Source organism: Oculina patagonica, chromosome 5 (genome assembly GCF_052425735.1).
Source record: "Oculina patagonica isolate OP01 chromosome 5, crgOcupat, whole genome shotgun sequence".
NCBI lineage: Eukaryota > Metazoa > Cnidaria > Anthozoa > Scleractinia > Oculinidae > Oculina > Oculina patagonica.
The window spans coordinates 17,925,556-17,943,276 of NC_135762.1; the positions used below are offsets into that span (position 1 = coordinate 17,925,556).

The 17,721-nt window shown below is 36.4% G+C and overlaps 1 protein-coding gene across 1 annotated transcript in view; it reads right to left on the reverse strand.

The window, feature by feature from the left end:
• Window positions 1-1,174: 1,174 nt before the first annotated feature.
• Window positions 1,175-17,721, reverse strand: part of LOC144653072 (liprin-beta-1-like) — an 18,671-nt gene continuing 2,124 nt past the window's right edge. The window contains 21 exon segments of the mRNA XM_078512990.1: window positions 1,175-2,074; window positions 2,694-2,753; window positions 3,442-3,645; window positions 4,087-4,125; window positions 4,127-4,276; window positions 4,602-4,727; window positions 5,135-5,183; window positions 5,933-6,006; window positions 6,526-6,614; window positions 7,520-7,577; window positions 8,389-8,596; window positions 8,797-8,901; window positions 9,412-9,445; window positions 9,448-9,502; window positions 9,816-9,856; window positions 10,844-11,017; window positions 11,512-11,686; window positions 13,189-13,298; window positions 14,375-14,416; window positions 15,380-15,494; window positions 17,055-17,168. Coding sequence (XP_078369116.1) covers window positions 2,021-2,074; window positions 2,694-2,753; window positions 3,442-3,645; window positions 4,087-4,125; window positions 4,127-4,276; window positions 4,602-4,727; window positions 5,135-5,183; window positions 5,933-6,006; window positions 6,526-6,614; window positions 7,520-7,577; window positions 8,389-8,596; window positions 8,797-8,901; window positions 9,412-9,445; window positions 9,448-9,502; window positions 9,816-9,856; window positions 10,844-11,017; window positions 11,512-11,686; window positions 13,189-13,298; window positions 14,375-14,416; window positions 15,380-15,494; window positions 17,055-17,168 — 2,076 coding nt within the window. The 3' untranslated portion in view covers window positions 1,175-2,020.

Genomic DNA, 17,721 nt, shown 5'->3' on the forward strand with positions numbered 1-17,721 from the left:
GAGCTCACTTGAGTCAAAAGCATTAGTTTCATTACATTTCTAACCGTATCGCAGCTTTGTTTCAAGGTCTTAAACTGGGTCCACCGCGCGCAAACGTTCAAGCTATGGAAAAGCTGATTGCAGCTGAATCATCCAGAATTTGCGAGAAAAATCGAATATGATTATAGCAATTTGCGAGAGGAAACGAAAGCGGATAAATGGGAAATTTGGTATATTTCTAATACTTTTTCTGTTGATATAATTCGTTTTGATTGCAATGTTGAGATTTGTATGCTTATTTTCTATTTTTCTCTGGCTTGTTACCCGAATTCTTAGCGTTTTGCCCGAAAGATTTTGGCACTGAGGGGCTGCAGCCTCGTACGCCTAAGGCCAATCAAGGTCTCCTTTTCAGGGTTTTCATTGATAAAGAACAAAACTGTTTAGGCCAGAAGAAAGGATGTACAGAGTAGAAGGTAGGGAGAATAAGAAGGCAGAGAAAAACGAAAAGGAACGGAGCAAGAGAGTGGCGCATTGGTGAGAGCGCTCGCCTTCCTCCAATGTGGCCCGGGTTCGATTCCGGCCCGGTGCCGTATGTGGGTTGAGTTTGTTGTTGGTTCTCGTTCCTGCTCAGAGGGCTTTTCTCCGGGTTCTCCGGTTTTCCTCCCTCCACAAAAACCAACACTCCAAATTCCAATTCAACCTTGGATGCACGTACACGTCTTTACGAGCTCTTGAGCTCTTCCGTGTCACGTGGGTAAATAAATTACAATTAAATTACAAATTACAGGGAACAAAATCGGAACGGTTTCGCAAAAACTGGTTTATGCGCATGCGCTAAAGAAATATATTGTACATTTTTACATGAACTCTTCAGCAAATTCTTGCTGCAGTGTGATAGTGCCAAAAATGCCAAGTTGTAGTCCCTCCCCGCTTGCCACCGAAGCTTTGGAAACTTATCTAAGTTGAACTCGGGTGTGAGAAAGGGAATAGCATCAGGAAGGTGTTTCACGTAAAATTGATATTTCGTTTGATAGTGACCTTAATTATGTACCAGCCAAGTTTGTTATGTTGGTAATTGACCTAGTTACGCACATGTCGCAGCAGCTAATAAACACTACTGTATCCTCGATTCCATTTCCCCTTATTTCCAGATACAGTTGAACATTCCATAAAATTCTAATCATTATAACCACAATAGAATTGCAAAGTATGCTTTATTATCAGCTTTAGTGTTTACATAAAAAATAACAATACTTTTATAAATGTGACGCCTCACATCTTGATTAACAAAACTATAACATGTTATGCAAAACATGTTTGGAAGAAGGCAGAAATGAAAAAAATGAAAACGAAGCGTCTTTCTTCTTGGTCCCGCTAGCATTAATTTTCCGCAATTTCAATCCATCCTCTCTTGTTCATTATAGTTCATATAGCTGTCATTTGCAGTAAAAAATGTTACTTAACAAATGGTAGAGTCAGTCATGTAATCCCGCTTCTATAAGTACGTTGACTTCCACAAAGGAACAGAGTATTAAAGTTAAAAATATGTTTAAATTTAACATCTGCTATGAACTCTGATAAAACATACTTTAACCGCGCTATTTTACCTTGCGCATTATCAAATCTGTAATATAAATTCTGATTTCATAAACTGTACAGTTTGTATTAAAAAACTTTGATATATACAAAATACCCAGGGGATCGTGCACTGACCCCTGGTGGTCCCCGGCCTGGTTGTTCAATGGGTAGATAACGCTATCCACCGGATAAATAACTATCCAGTGAAAAAGTGTCGACAAAACATACTACACTATCCTCTTGATAGTGATTTCTCTGGTGGATAGCGTTATCCACCTTTTGAACAACCGTAGCCTGGTAGAAAAATTATTCCGGGCATCTTGTTTTTACGGCGGGAGAAGCGTTCCACTGCCCTGCTTGTTTAGTAGCCGAAGTACTGTATGCGATCAATTGTCATGCCTTGCAGAAAAGAAGTTTATGCTGCATTCAAAGCACGTAGATCGACTTTCATACATTTCTTCTGTCACACTTCATAAGATCCATTACTTGCATGATGTCTCTCCTCTTTTAACATATGCTGTAAAAAAACAGAGGTACAAATAAAAATTACAGAATGGAGGAGGGAGATAAAATCTGCCAGCCGGGCAAAAGTAGCAGCAACTTTAAGCAAGAAACAACAAATACAAATAACAAACTGCTTACACTCAAAAAATCAATCAGAAAACACACCTACGCTATTAGGGCGTGTAAGCAAACTAAATTAGCTTTTAATAGAGGTGCTAAAAAAAAGGGGGGAGGGGAGGGGTATAGATGGCTATTTTCTTGTTCAGAAAAGGGCATCCCCCCCCCCCCCCGAACGTTGTTCGGACCTTCGGACCTTATAGTTTAGTAGGGAACCTAGAACCCTCCACAGGAAGCCGCCACTGCATATTGACTGGAAAACAATCTTGTTTACGACGATAAATTACCGAGTTTAGGAACGGCAAGGCAACATATCACACTCGTTTGATACGTCGCCAAAGCGCAGCAAAATGCACGATTAGGTACAAGTATGTAGAATATAAGAGCGGAACACTTTAGAAACTACCTGTAAAGCACCAAGGGAATAACAACTGATCTCTTATTGTTAAATGGTAGTCAATTGACGTCTTAAGGTTAACAATTAAAGTTTTAACAAGACCGTTTACACAACTTACTGTTAGTGAATCAAGTTCCTGAGAGAAAGCTCCTATCGTCCCGGTAATACGATCATCACCCTAGAATAGAGAAAATGAATAAATCTCTGGCGTTACACTTGAAAACAGGTAACCCAGCCTGTTTTTACAGCTACATCACAGACACCCCAGCCGGCTGCAATGTAACGCCAAAAGTTATACTCTTAAACCGAAAACATTACCTTGCCGTTTAAACCCGTTTGCGGTCTTTCCAAAAGTTATTAATATTTCCTTTTTTTCATACAGCCGTTGCTGTACTGGTAGCGTAGGTATTTAATTCCTAAGTCATTTACTCGTGCATACAATCATACAAAGATAAAGGTAACATAGAACGCGCGGCTTGTAAACATTCAATTGCAGTGGAGGACATATCCTAAGTGCATTAGCAACTGGATGAAAACCGAGGGGTTTACCACTTAGTAAAATCAGAAGCTTATTACCACTCTAGATGAAATGCTTCTAGCAAAATACCTCAAACTTTTAACTGAAGCAAAATGAAATGTATGGGAAACAACCAACCCTTAGTTTTCTGTATTCAAAAAACAACGAAAACTTCACTTTATCGACATTAGTCAAGTGACATTCCACCAAGTCCAGTTTCTTGAAAAGTTATATATCCCCAGCTGGAAATTTCTTCCAGACATAACTGATTAAAACTTGTATGATAATGTATGCAATGAACAACATGTCAGCATGTAATGTGAGGGTAGGAGCATGATAATCTTTATACCTGAAAGCTGTTATCTTCATCACTTCTTTTCCTGGATCGTATAGTATCTTCACTTCGTTCATTAGACCGTCTACTCCGCTGTACCACATATGGTTTCAGTGCTGGAGGGACTTCGAGGTCCATAGGACATACATAATCATCAATCTCCACGTCCCCTTTACCACGCTTTCGGAGAGCACCCAAAGACACGGTTCTTTTTACTATCTAAAAAATAATCCAGTGATTATAGCTTTGTTAGGAACTTACGCGTAAATTAAAATAAAATTTGGGTCAAAATGTTATTAAATAATAATGGGATGATGTGTGGAGAGAATGAACTCAGAAAAAAATTCTGAGTTCACAGATGGGACTTGAACCCATGACCTTCCGTATTAAAATTATATACTAAACGTTTTCGATCATAAGATCATCATCAAACTGGGAGTCTTGCTACCCCAATCTCTGTTTAGTGGTGCAAATACTCAGAAAGCTCTTTGGGTAAAGCAAGGCATTAGGACTGTTTTATTTTCAAGGACAGGGATAATAAAATATTACATGAATAGAAACTACAAATAAACAATAAATAAAAAGAGTAGGAAATCTGACCACTCCCGGCTTAATGTTCAATTCAATAGTAATACAATCATACATTTACATAGTCACTACCTTATGTTTAATTCCTGGCATGAGCGGCTGAAACATTGGGATCAGCGGCTGCTTCTTCCTTCACTCGATGACACTCAGTACCTACAAGGGACTGGAAATGAGTTGCCAAGTGTCGCCGAAGAAGTGTTTTGCTTGTGGGTATAGACAATAATGCAGCCAGACTTTCTGCGGTGAAACGTGGTTCAAGAATCTGTGATGGAAAAAAGTACAGTTATAAGCATCACAGAGGAGCTTGTCAGGATGTTTTATTAAAGCAGAAACATACAAAGTTTTGGGAGTATTAAGAAAGCTCGAAATGCGAGAAGATCTCCTTTGCTGTTCAAATTATTTTAAAAACTGGGTAGAAAGCAATTGTAGCGAAATTGACTTAAATTGAAATATGAGTTCTAAGATCTGCGTTGTCATAATAACCTCCTACCATGCATTTTGAGGAATATTAAGCACAAAACATTTTTTAAGAACACGAAAGAAGTGCTACGATAAGCGCGAGGCCCACTGAGCAAGTATTTCCTTACCATGAGTGATCCATGTACTCCACTTCCTCTGAGGTTGGGTGCATATTCTGCTAACTCGACAAGCCGTAACCATTCAGTGACTCGACCATTTGTCCATAACAGTACATCAGCACCTTTTAACCATGACTGTTAGAAACAGCAAGAAACTTTACTTTTCACCGAAAGTAAAACTACTGAAAAACTGAAAAGTTAAGCATGAGAAAAAAGACTTGTATCCCTTTGAGCCATGTTATAACAAAAACACAGTTTTAACACGAAAAATAGTTTTGGTTGTGTTAGTCATGGGTCCATTACTCTTGTTGGGAGAACTGGAAATTTTCTTTCTGAGTAGCTTGTATCGCCAACCGATTAACCACTTTCTCATTGCATTTCTACTAACATTTCGTTTTTTCTATGTACTACTTAATTCTAATCACAAGTAAATGATTTAGTCCATATGAGAATTAAAGCTACGGCCAGTATTCTTTTCAATGTATAATGTACACTGAAAGCAATTTTAACATAACACAAACAACGTTATGCATGGAACTTACTTCATCTACGGGATGCCTCTTTAAACAGTTTGGATGGAAATTGTGTAATCTGTAACAAGGAAAAGGTCGAGATGACAACTTATATTTTATAATACATGTGCATTTTTTTTTATGTCAGTTTTAAATGTTTATTCAAAGGCATGTTGAACTGGGCCACATATCTTGTGCAACAGAGTTTGCGTCTACAAACAGTGCCTTGCTCCTGGTTGCGCACAGGGATGTTAAAAAGAAAATTGTGAAATTTTGAAGACATTTTCAAGAATGTTAGTGAGATACAGTGTACCCAGTGTAATGGTAAAAAAGGTAAATTCTTTCTCCGGGCCTTGGGGTTTTTCCCGTTTTCCTTTTTTTTAGGCTTTGGGATTTTTCTCCCCCCCTTTTGGTTTTTCTTCCGGGTTCCCCCCATATTCCGTCTCTTTTTCCGGGGGGGAGGGGGAGGGATAATTTTTCCCAAAAAAAAAACCCCCCCCCCCCCCCCCCCCCCCACCCCCCCCCCCCCGGGCGCGCCCTAAGCCCCCCCCCCCCCCTACCCAGTGTAATATGCAATATTTTTTCTTTAAAGGCGGTTTTCACTGGGCATAAGCACAAAAAAAGAACGAACACATTCATTGTTCTTGTGCTGTCTTTACTAGCAATAAGCATCAGTATTCCCAGGAAGGACAGCATAAGAAGATTAAGTGTTGTTCTTTCACGTGTGCACTAATGCTTGAAGACAGAAAAGCAAAATCACTTACATATGACTGTATAAATATGGTACACTTTGGTTATTACTCAAATATTACAAAAAATTATTATCACCTGAGGCACTGTATTGCTCTCTTGAAAGTGATATGGTGAAGTGCGTTATGTACTTTGAGGTGAAGCATATCACTCTGTTAAAGGAAAAACAGAAATTAATTAATTTTATATGGTCCACAACTGCTTCTCAGATGCTGCATTCTAAGTTAATGTCCACAGAAATAACATCAGTACTCTTAAAATGTAGAATTGTAGTCTTTTGGGCAGACTGGGGGCTCTTTATAAATAACTACCGGTAATAACCTTTGACTGGAAAATCACAAGTTCATACACTGTAAGGAAGTAAATCTCAGAACAAAACCATGTTTACACTCAATCACTTTTTTTTTTGCATAAATGTTACAGATAGGAAGTTCATGTTCAGTTTTTTTGTATACACAATATGAAAATAACAAAGCAGGACAATACAATGTTACCTACAAACATCTGTATACTGGTATATCTTACAGAAAGCTGCAAAAATATTTGTGGAATGCTAACATCAATAATAGTGAAACTGTTCACCCCCAGCCCAGTCAGAGTTAAGATATGGTTCAGTGTCACACCAGCTGGCAATAAAACCATCCCTCCAGCTAAAAACCGACTAAACTTACAAATGTGAGATAGTTTAACATACGGCCATCAACTGAACCCTCACTGAAGGAATCCTTGTATTGTGGCAGGCCAATGTCATCAAGCCAACCTGGAAAATATCGCAAATACATGCAAACAATTAAATTGTAAATCAAGATTATTATCCACAAAGAACAAGAAGCATTTTGATCAAAATTGGCTTATTTTTTTGAAAATGTTTTTTACAAAAGGTTTTGCTGCTTCTTTAAAACAATAATTATGTAGAAATCATATCTTGCCTGGCAAAAGATTGTACAAATGGGAAGTTATTTCAAACAACTTTACACTGTCATCTGATATGCATGTATTTTTGCACAGTTGACAAATAAGACATTTTTAACTTTAAAGGTCAAATGAACATAAATTTCGATTTTTTTTATTTTTTGCCCATGTGTTAATTAAGAGCCAAATAAACATATCCTAAAGTTTCAAGGCAATCGGACATTGCATCTCAGAGATAGGTTGAAAAATGCTTTTTACAGGCCTTTATAATCGTAGAGTGGTCGGGAAAATTGTCGGAAAATTGTCGGAAATTAAAACCTTGTCATAATTGGTGTTTTGGAAGATGGCCGCACCTTAGAATTTAAATAAATGTGTTTAGGGACATTTCAAGCAGTTATTTCGTTCTGTTTGGCCGTTTTTCAGTGGATTGTTTGTTGGTTAATGTTCAGAGACGTGCATTTTTTTTGTTTGCTGTCGTTTTGCATATAATGTGAGACATAGGTAGTATGCACGCCGGTATACAAACAAGTCAGGAGTCTCTATTGTTCTTTCTCATTAGCGTTTAACAATTCTCATTAGCATGAAAGATTCGAGGTTTGCAAGATTGCTCTATTGTCTCGAACTTTGACAACCAGTGTGGCCTGCAGAATCATCGTCATCATCCCTCTGGCAGTAGGTGCATTTAAAAAGCCACTTTCATGTCATAAATGAATTAATACTAACAGTATCTTTTGAGGCATTTTGATTTCATACCTAAAACCCATTGGTTACTCAATCTACCCATCACATCTGCTCCATCTGAAACCAGTGCCTGTGAAGAAAGAACAAACAAAATCACATGATTAAAACATGATCATAGTTAACTTGGGGAAAAAACGCCATTCAGCAATATGCTCTTTGGAGTGTGCATTCATTATCATAATCCAAATAACTTCCAACTAATTGATTAGGATCCATATCACTAAACAAACCGCACACATGTAGGCTTCTACAGTAATTTACTTTTATTTGTTAATGTTCATTTCAAACTGATGCTCCTTTTCCCTCGAGTATTATGTAAAACATGTATTCTTCCTGGAATATATTTTAACAGCCTTTTCTCCATATTGTTGGAAATTAAGTCAACATTCTTGATCTGATTCTTGAAGAACACTCTTTCCAAACTTGATGATGCATACAGTCATATCTCAATCATGCCTTTAAGGCTTAAAACTCTTGTTGTCTTTTTAAATGTCTAATCTGCACATACATAACTCTTTGAACCTCGCATTTTATTTATTTTTCTCATTTGAACCATTGATAATGGTGTCATGAGGTCACCCAAAAATCAGGGAAAAATATCGTTTGTGTTTACCTGTTTGTGTATTATTTTTGATGTGTTGCAGGGTTTACAAATAAGTTTTTTTTTTTTGTTTTATGGTTTTTTGGTGGAAGGGGAAATATTTAGTGATGAAAATATAAAATTATAGTAAATTATATTATTTTAAAAAGATTTTTTTTTTTTTTTTTTTTTTTTTTTTTTTTTTTTTTTTACCTTTTAGAAAAATTTATTACTAAATCATTGTTATACGAATCTACACATAGGGAAAAAAAGAATATCCCTGGATGGTAAGTTGATCTACCTGCAGTGCAAGCTGTAGTTTCTTCCTATGTAATGGATTCTTTAATCCCATGTCTCTTTCAAGCTGGGCAGGTGATGCCTTGAGTAGGTCCTGTCCACATGTTATCACTTTTCCACACTGTGATGAATACTGCCCGAGGCCAAGATCATCCAACCAACTCAACACCATTTGTCGACTCCACTGACTGAACGGCAGCTCTAACTGGTCACTAAACACAAACAAAAAAGAGTGTTGTCATTTATATGCTGAAAATGTGGTCTATTGCAATAAGAATCATCCACCAACATTACTAACATAATTAAATGTTTTTATTAATCAAACAAAAGGTGTTGGGAAACAAAATTAACATTGCTCATCAGTGGCACTTTTTAACAGTTTGTGGTTTGCACTGTTTGTCATGTACTTTACCCATAATCCCTGTGATTGGCACTTGTATAACTCTTTAGATCAAGAGGTTCCACTGCAGCAACTCTGTCATCAGGATTCATGCTCAATGACCGTGTCCTTCGCAACCTAAGTTAGAGATAAATAATTTGAACAAGCTTCCCTCTTTGATAGTCAAGGACAGGGAATGAAAGCTCAACTGGCCAACAAAGCCAGTAGCATGAACCACTAAGAATAGCATCTGTTATCAAGTGAGTCCACTGCCAGGCTTGTAATTGCCCCACATCCCCCAGCATTAATTTCTGTCAGGTTATCAATTCTGGGTTAAGAAGTTAATAAGGAAAATGGGCTCCTACATGTATAACACACAGCATATGTACTCCTAGATGCCTCTCTAGCGTGACAGAAAGTACATATACCCGGTAATGCCTCATCTATTATAACACACAGCATATGTACTCCTAGATGCCTCTCTAGCGTGACAGAAAGTACATATACCCGGTAATGCCTCATCTATTAGTGAGTTTATCCCTTGACAGATTGTTTCAGTCTGAGAACAAAACAAATCGGGATCGATGACACACACACACACCACAAGTCAATAAAAGAAGTGCACTATCCTATCCTCTTTATACCTACTTTGTAAATGCTTTGCCAAATTTACTTAAGCTCTTTTTTTTTCCTCTTCATGTTTCTGACCAGGAATGTTTTCTTGTTCTTTGGAATTGTCCTGCAGTGCCCCAAGAACAACACAGTTTACTTACAATACATACACCATAATCCACTAAGTGCTTGACTCAAACAATAGTTCAGAGTTTAATGTACAACAGTCACTGCCAGCCATCTACATACTATTAAGTGACAAATAGAGGACAGCCTCTCTCTTCATGACTTCCTTTCTTAATCCTTATCAGGAGATGAGTGGAACTTAAACATCTAACAATTTATGCAATGTACTGCTAGCAAAAACAGGCTACATACATGTATGTGTGATATATATTTGGTCTGCTAAGTAACAAGAGACAGCTACATGTATAAGGTACCTTAATCTGTGATTGCTTATTTCCCTCGCGTTCTGTTGCAGCTGTGAAGAAATAGTAGTAATACTACATTTAAAACATTGTAGTTCCAAAATGCAATTAAAGGTTTTGCATTTGAAAACCACTTACAACTCATTTGTAAAACAAATCAAGTCAATTGCCACAAAATTTATAATTTTGTATTATTCTAAGATTCGTCTGTCAGATTATGAAATTTTTTTAAGAAATCATTAATTAAAGTTTTCCTTTTCAAAAAATTATGTGGGAGATGCAGTGGCCTAATGGTGAGCATGTTGGACTCCGATCAAGCAGGCAGGGTTCGAGACCTGGCCAGGGTCACTGTGTTGTGTTGTTGGGCAAGACACTATACTCTCACAGTGTTTCTCTCCACCCAGGTGTATAAATGGTTACTGGTGAATTACTGCTGGGGGTAACCCTGCAATGGACTACCAGACTTTACCTTTTCAACTCAAAAATGTGATTAAGAAGGGAACCTGTTAGGCTGCTAAATACCCATGGGCCACCTTAAGTTATCACTTAAATTTGTTGAGCCATTTGAACATAATTACATTTCTTGATCTTAATAAATCTGCAACTTTACAAATGTTTACTACTTTGATAAAGAACAAATTTTCAGAAGAGCTGTGCAGATTTACTTCTGATATTTTGTAATACATGTACTTGGTAACAAAAACAAGCTGTGACCTAACAGCTGTACTGTAAATAATTTTGATGACTAGAGTCATCAACACTAGTTCTTTTGCATGTTTTTATTCCTGAATATATGTTTGATATTTAGCATAGAAAAGATATTACCTAAAATTGAACAGTTTGGTGTGACAAAGCAATGAAAGTTCTATGATAAACCTAAGTTTCTATAAGCAAAAAGGCAAAGCCTCATTGACTATCCACTCACACAGTTAGATTAATCTTATTCAGTGGCTTTTAGTGCCTAGAAAATAGTTATACCATAACCTACATGAATATATAGTACATGTACATGTAGCAAATATCTACAAACCATTAATTACCTAAATTAGGTTCACTTGAACTTTTATGTCCTCTCAACTTCATAAGCCCCTTGCCAAATGAGGCCCTTATTCCATGTTTTTTCCTTTGAAATGAAGGAGTAGTAGGTGGGGTTTCTGTCTTAAGTGCTTTTAAGCTTGGTGTTACTGGATTATTTACAGCCTGAGTATAGGATTCTAAAACAAAAACAAAGCAATAAGATTTACATGTCTTTATGTTCAGTCATCATCACAATAAAACTATTACCGGTATGTGCCTACACTTTCCTCCACATTAAATACTTTGCTCAAGCCTGTAAGATACTAATAAAAATACTGATAGAAACTTTTGTGCTCCACCCTCTACTCCCTGACATAATTATTATAGCTCTGTTGTACAAAAGGGATTTAAATTTAATTAATATTTAGTACCAGATTGTATGAAGAGCCTTTAAAAAACATTCCGTTCAGTTCTTCATTAAAAATGTTGTAATGGTCACTTCTGATAGCTCTTAGTAGAATGTTTATTAAAATTCTTTAACTAAAATATGAAAGGTATATGTAATTATTTTGCTTTAGAAGGTGACACAGGTTACATAATACTATAATTTTAAGTCCAACCAGTTGGCATCAGAGTAGATGACTTATCATGACGTCTATTGTCAGTAAACACTTGGCCAAGTCGGCAATACCTGTAAACACTGGTCGGCTTGGAGTAGCAGCATATGGCTCTGGACTGCTGGTACTGCTAGTTGTTGTCACCAAGTCTGCACTGTGAACACTACTGCTGTCAATACCATCCAGCGACACAACAGGACTACCATCTGATCCTTTCCTCTGGTTTGCTTTCATGAGCATGTCTTCAATCTAGGCATAAAGCAAACAAGTTACTTTACAATGTAATGTTATGAAAAGATCAGCATGTATTTGATGGTTTATCACCTCAATAAATCATAATATTATTATAACATTGCTAACAAAGACAGTAAAGTACAGTAAAGTTCTACAGCAGAGTCATGTAATAGACATGCATTTTTTCAGCATAGGAATGCATTTAAAACATACAATGTACTTGTACAATGTACTACTTAAATATATAACCAATTTACTATGTCTGATAAATTATAAAACATGTGTTGTCACTATTGTTGTTGTTGTTGCTGTAGCATTTCTGTGCAACCATAACTGACTGCTTTGTTATTTTGTACAAAGCACTTCAATTAAGAAGTATTTAGGCAATTGTGATAAAAAAAAAAACAAAAATGAAAAACTTAAGCTGTGTTCACACTAGGCCGAAACATGATTAGTCTGATCACGAATGAAACATGTTTCATTGTGAAAAGTGTTCACATCAGGCAGTGCACGTCTATGCCCACAACTACCTCACGAGGTAGTTTCAATCATGATCAGACTAAACACGTTTAAAATAGCGGACATGTGATGAGGAGGCGAATGCCCAAAAGCTAAGCTCAAAATTGGGCCTTCTTTGAGTTTCTATGAGACCAAATGTTTATTTAAAATATGGGCTAATAGAGCGATACAACAGGAGTTATCGGCGATGGGTAGAAAGCAGAATATTTTGGCAGAACATCGGCACCAAAGTTTACGACGGCGGATACAAGCGCACAGCATTGCAATGTAATTTAAACAAACTTCACAAAAAGTTATTCTTTTACCAAAGATAGCGCAAATACTGACAATAACGTCTCCTTGCTAAACACTTGAAAGCCCTGTTCCATCAAAGGGCTTGAAAAAACACAGAAAGACAAAGATTTCTTTATTGTAATTTCGAGCTATTTTTTCGGTTAAGTGAACAAGATTTATGCAAGAACTGTAAAACTGCATAAATTACACACCAGGCATGAAAATGTTTGAAACTGACACCTAATGTGAACAATGCAATAACAAGCATGTTTAGGTGAAACATGTTCCGCTTTCAGGTTAAATGTGAACACAGCTTAAGTGACACAAGCTACAGTGTAAGCAATGAGAGATTACAGAGGTCTCTGGGGCAAGTTTAGTGGTCCAAAAAGATTGTTTTACTGTAAACCCATGCTCCAATATAAAAGTTACATTTTTTTGTTTGTCGGTTTTTTTTTTTTTTTCCCGTTTTTTTTCTTTGGTTTTTTTTTTTTTTTTTTGGGGGCCAATTTTTCGTCGACAAAGTGTTTTTTTTTTTTTTTCTTTTTTTTTTTTTTTTTTTTTTTTTTTTTTTTTTTTTTTTTTTTTTTTTTTATCCCCTCCAACCCCCTCCCCCCCCCCCGCTCCATTTTGATCCTTGTTAACCCATTATCTGGCAAAGTGCTGTAAAAAACAAAGAATCTTAGATTGTTCTACATGTAATATGTATCTACAGAAGCTGTACTTACTCGCTTGAATTTTGAGAGAGACTGCTGAACTTCTTGCAGTTGTTGGTCCTTTTCCTTGCAGGCTGTTGTTAAGGCTTCAATTTCCATTTTCAGGTGGTTCACTTCTGAAGCTATTTAAGTAAGTCAAGAATGCAATAATATTATTATATTTTCTGGTAATTGCATAGAGCATAACTCATGACGTCAAATCCTGGACATCAGTCAAATGCATAATGGCTTGCGATTGAGCCTTGAGATGTTTTTACTTCGTTCTGAGCTTGAAAGTACATGAAAAAATAAAAGCCTGTCAAGTTATTAGTGGTGTGGTGGACGTACACTGTACTTTGGAGATTAAGATTTTATGGTCAAGTTATCTGGGTTGACTAGCAAGTGAAAGCAGTGAAGATCGAGTAAAGATGTGGTTAGACTGAGTTTGTGTCTTCACAGGCTTCAATTTGCTATAGCAGGTGGATCCAGAATTTTCATAGAATTCAAAGTAACTTTTAACTTTTGCTGATCCAAAATGGTATTACATGATTGTATGTTTTAATGCATTTAAAGCAGTTCTTGTGAGTGCTGCTGATTTAATTCAGACAGACACAATATCTTTCTTACAAATTATGCTAATAAATCATTAATTGACCTGACTTAATCTGACTTAAAGACATGCAGTCATGGAAGGAAACAAATGTTATCTTTATCAGTGGGAGATAAGTTTAATTTACTGACTGAGAAACATAATTATATCAGTTTACGTGTAATGAGAAATGCCATAGCGGAAGATCTATTTCGAAAAATAGAAACCCCTCAAACTTATAACACTCAGCAGATTTTTGGCTTGTATTTAAGTTTTTAAAATAATTTCTAAAGTTTGGAAAATAAAGATAAACTAGTAATCACTGATTTGGCTTGAAAAAATCACCCCTTGAAGGTATATGCATGGTTTAACCTAAACTGGTTTAAATTCAATTATTTATTTTTCAATAAATAAACTTTGTTTATAAACCAAGAACAAGAATATTACTAAGTCAACTTAGTAAAATATTCTTTAATATTTGGGTTCCCTTCCCTTTCGTTTGCTCATCCTGAAAGACATTCGACCACATTTGTGCAGCTCTCTTGCTTTTTATTGAAGCTGTCCAAATGATCAAGTTGCAGGTTAAACAACATTTTACTAGGTTTGAAAAAGACAGCAACAATACCAAACCTTTTTCCCTGAGCTGAGCTTTTAATGCAGAAGGAGGTTGTCCTGCGGGAATAATAAACATACAGTTAACCCTCCTGTAAACAGACACCTCCCATAAGCAGACAGTTAGCCATGGTCTCACCCACATACAAACACTCCATTCTTAAGTGATGACGTCATCGCTTAATATCATCGGGTGACTGGACCGGTTCTTTAAGTCTGTTGCATGCACCAACTCGTAGTACAATAACATAGTAGTTGTCAGCTACTTAAATTATTTTTTTGACAAATTTCCTGAAAATGCTTAGTCCCCCATGTGAAACACCATCGCTTCTGCATGCGTTGCATCCCACTCCCACAAGCAGACACCATCTTTTTCAGGACCCTGCTTATAGGACACTCAACTGACTGCAATTTTTGCAGGTACTGCAGCTGGCAGCTTAATTGCTTTGTCCACAGACCATCCTCCTACCCCTCACCTCCCCCTTTCACTCTCCTTGCTTTTTTGTCCTTCACTTCAATCTATGTTCCACCGGAGAGCTATCAATAGGCTCTGTAGTGCACAGATTTTTTGTTATTAGTTAAAACTGCTGTATTTGATAATGTATTTCCAGAGTTTTGATTGGCTCAGTGGCTACTGAACATCAGTCATTTATATTACATAGACACAAGACCACTTGTAAAAATTGTACGAGTCATACTACATCCAGGACTGTATTTTTTTTATATCCTCACTAGCAGGGAAATGATGACATCATTTCCTGCCTTTTCACAGTTGTTTCATTTAACTTTTACTCAATTCATGATAAACATGGTCATTGGTGGCTTGAAAATATAAATTTATTTTCACGTCTGAAAAACAGTATATAATATTATTTTACTCATTTGCTCCACTCAACATTCTTAAAACATTGTTTTTACTACTTGAAAATAAAATTCATCTCTTCGTACCGCCATGTAATATCTTGTTCATGCCGCCATGTTTTTAATTATACAACAAGAATAATAACTATATTTTGCGTTTACCTTCTGTCTGATGTGACCTGTTAGCCATTTCTTGCTCATCCAGAAGAACTTCAATGTGGTCTTTCAACATTTCAATTTCCATCTCTTTTTCAGCTAACAGAGTTTCATGGTTTTCCTATTGTAAGTGTTTGATAGGAACATTGTCAATGTTAATGAATAATTTCTTTTTTCCATTTCATGAGTCAATTTCAAACAATGCAAACTTGATAATAAATGACTACCATGTTTATGTCAGTTTGACTTACGTATATCATGAAACAATAAGTAATAAATGACTGTGTCACCATCATTATGCAAAATATTTCAAGGAATAATTTAAAAAGGCTAAAAAGGATAAAAGTTATTAAAGATCTTAAAATCAAAATGTTTTCAACCCTACATGTAGGTCATCAAAAAAGGAATCTTTGCTAAAAACAGTTTTGTTCCAAATCGTAAAATTATTTTGTTTGTGTAAAACTGTTTTAGAGGTTTCAAGTCAAAAATTATTTTGCCAGTTTAGAGACTGGGCATAATATTGTTTCCGTCTGCTCTTTTTGCTTTCAAATTTTCCTCAAGCGGCATGTTTGTTTTTGCAAAGCTTGATGGGAGACCCAAGGGGGGTACTCTGGCTTGTAAATGATGGGGATGATCTTTTAGGGTATTAAAAACAAACTAAAGTGCCTTGGCGCGGCCTTGGCGTATTTATAGTATGTTAAATATTAAACTCAAGGGTTATTGCCCCTCCTGGCAATTTAAGGGTAATTTGACAAGGGATTTTTTGGGGGTTATTTTTGGTCCAGGGATTTTTTTTTTTTTTTTTTTTTGGGGGGGGGGGGGTAATGTCGGAAGACTTAGGGATTTTTTTGGATCCTGAGTTTTTTTGCCTTCATTCGATCATTCCCATCATTTACAAGTCGGAGTACCCCCCTGGGATGGGGGATCATGATGTCTGCATGGTTGTACATTTTCAAAAGGCAGCATTGTGAAATATAAATTTAGAGATTTGTACCTGCTTGTAATCATTTCTAATGCATAATAATTATTCTAGCTAGCATAATTATCTCTGCAAACCAATCTTCCAGTAAGCCACTACCTCTCTGGAACCTTTATTTTCATTTGCCTGTTGTAAACATGACCTCTATGGTTTTCTAAGGCTAGGGACATTGTTGCAACTTGTTATCTATTGTTTTAAGGACCAATGACATGTTTGGTTCCCAGAGGTTGTGGACCAAAATCTTTGTACAGAGAAACAATATATAGATCTCCAACAACACACTGATATCCAATCTCACTGGAATAACAGAGAGGATGCTACAATCTCTGTAACTGTATTACATTTAAACCAGTTTAATATGGACATACAGTTGTATAATTGACTTAAAACTTCAGGATTGACCAGTTAAAGAAAACATTGAAGTATACTTTGGAGGCTAAACTGCTTTAAGCCAAGCTTTCCTAACCGTAAGTGGCAAAATGAATATTAGTGATACAACTGTGAAATACAGTGAAAAAAATACCTTCAGATGTAAGCATATTTCATTTTGATGGTTTAGAAGTGGTAATGTATCAAATGAAACATTTCTGGGATGTAACACTGATGTGGACTGAACATGTTAACATTTGCTCCAAACAAGCTTTACGTAAGCCTTTATTATGTGTCCTATGGCAAGAACACAACTAACAGTGAACAGTGTACCTTGCATCCTGTAAATTCAGCCCCAGATTGCTTGTTTAGAGCCATCTTAAGAGATGAAATTTCTGTCACTAGCTCAAGCTTCTCATTTAATAAATTAGTTGTCTTCATTACCTCCTGAAAAAGTGAGCAATAATTTACAATCCAGCCCCAATATACCTTGTCACAATAAAAGAAGACCTTGTTTCTGTATTTACCCTTGGGTAAAACTCCCTCTCCAAATGCTACATAACTTGTTTCCATCATATTCTACTACCTCCACTTTTTTGGAAGTAATTCAATCCATACCTTCCATCAGGCTAATATTATTTAAGAAATAGAAAATATGTTCCGTATTTCTATCGAGTTAAAGAAACATGAGTGCAAGTTAGGGAGAACAAGAAATGCTGTGGGAACACAAACTGATAGGCGAGTGTTTCCACAGCATTTTGAGTTCTCCCAAACTTTCACGAGTGTTTGTATTTAACATATGACTACGAGGCTGAGTTTTCTAAGAGCAAATAGCCAACTCGGCTGTGTCTCATTGTTTGACGCTCATAGCGAGTAGTGCGAGTAGTCTAATTGTTTTAGTAGAAACTCTAAAGGATTGCAGGATTTCCAAAAAACCTACAATTCTATGTATTTTAAAGCCAAAAATAACAAATAATTCTCCCTTTTAAGAGCACCAAGC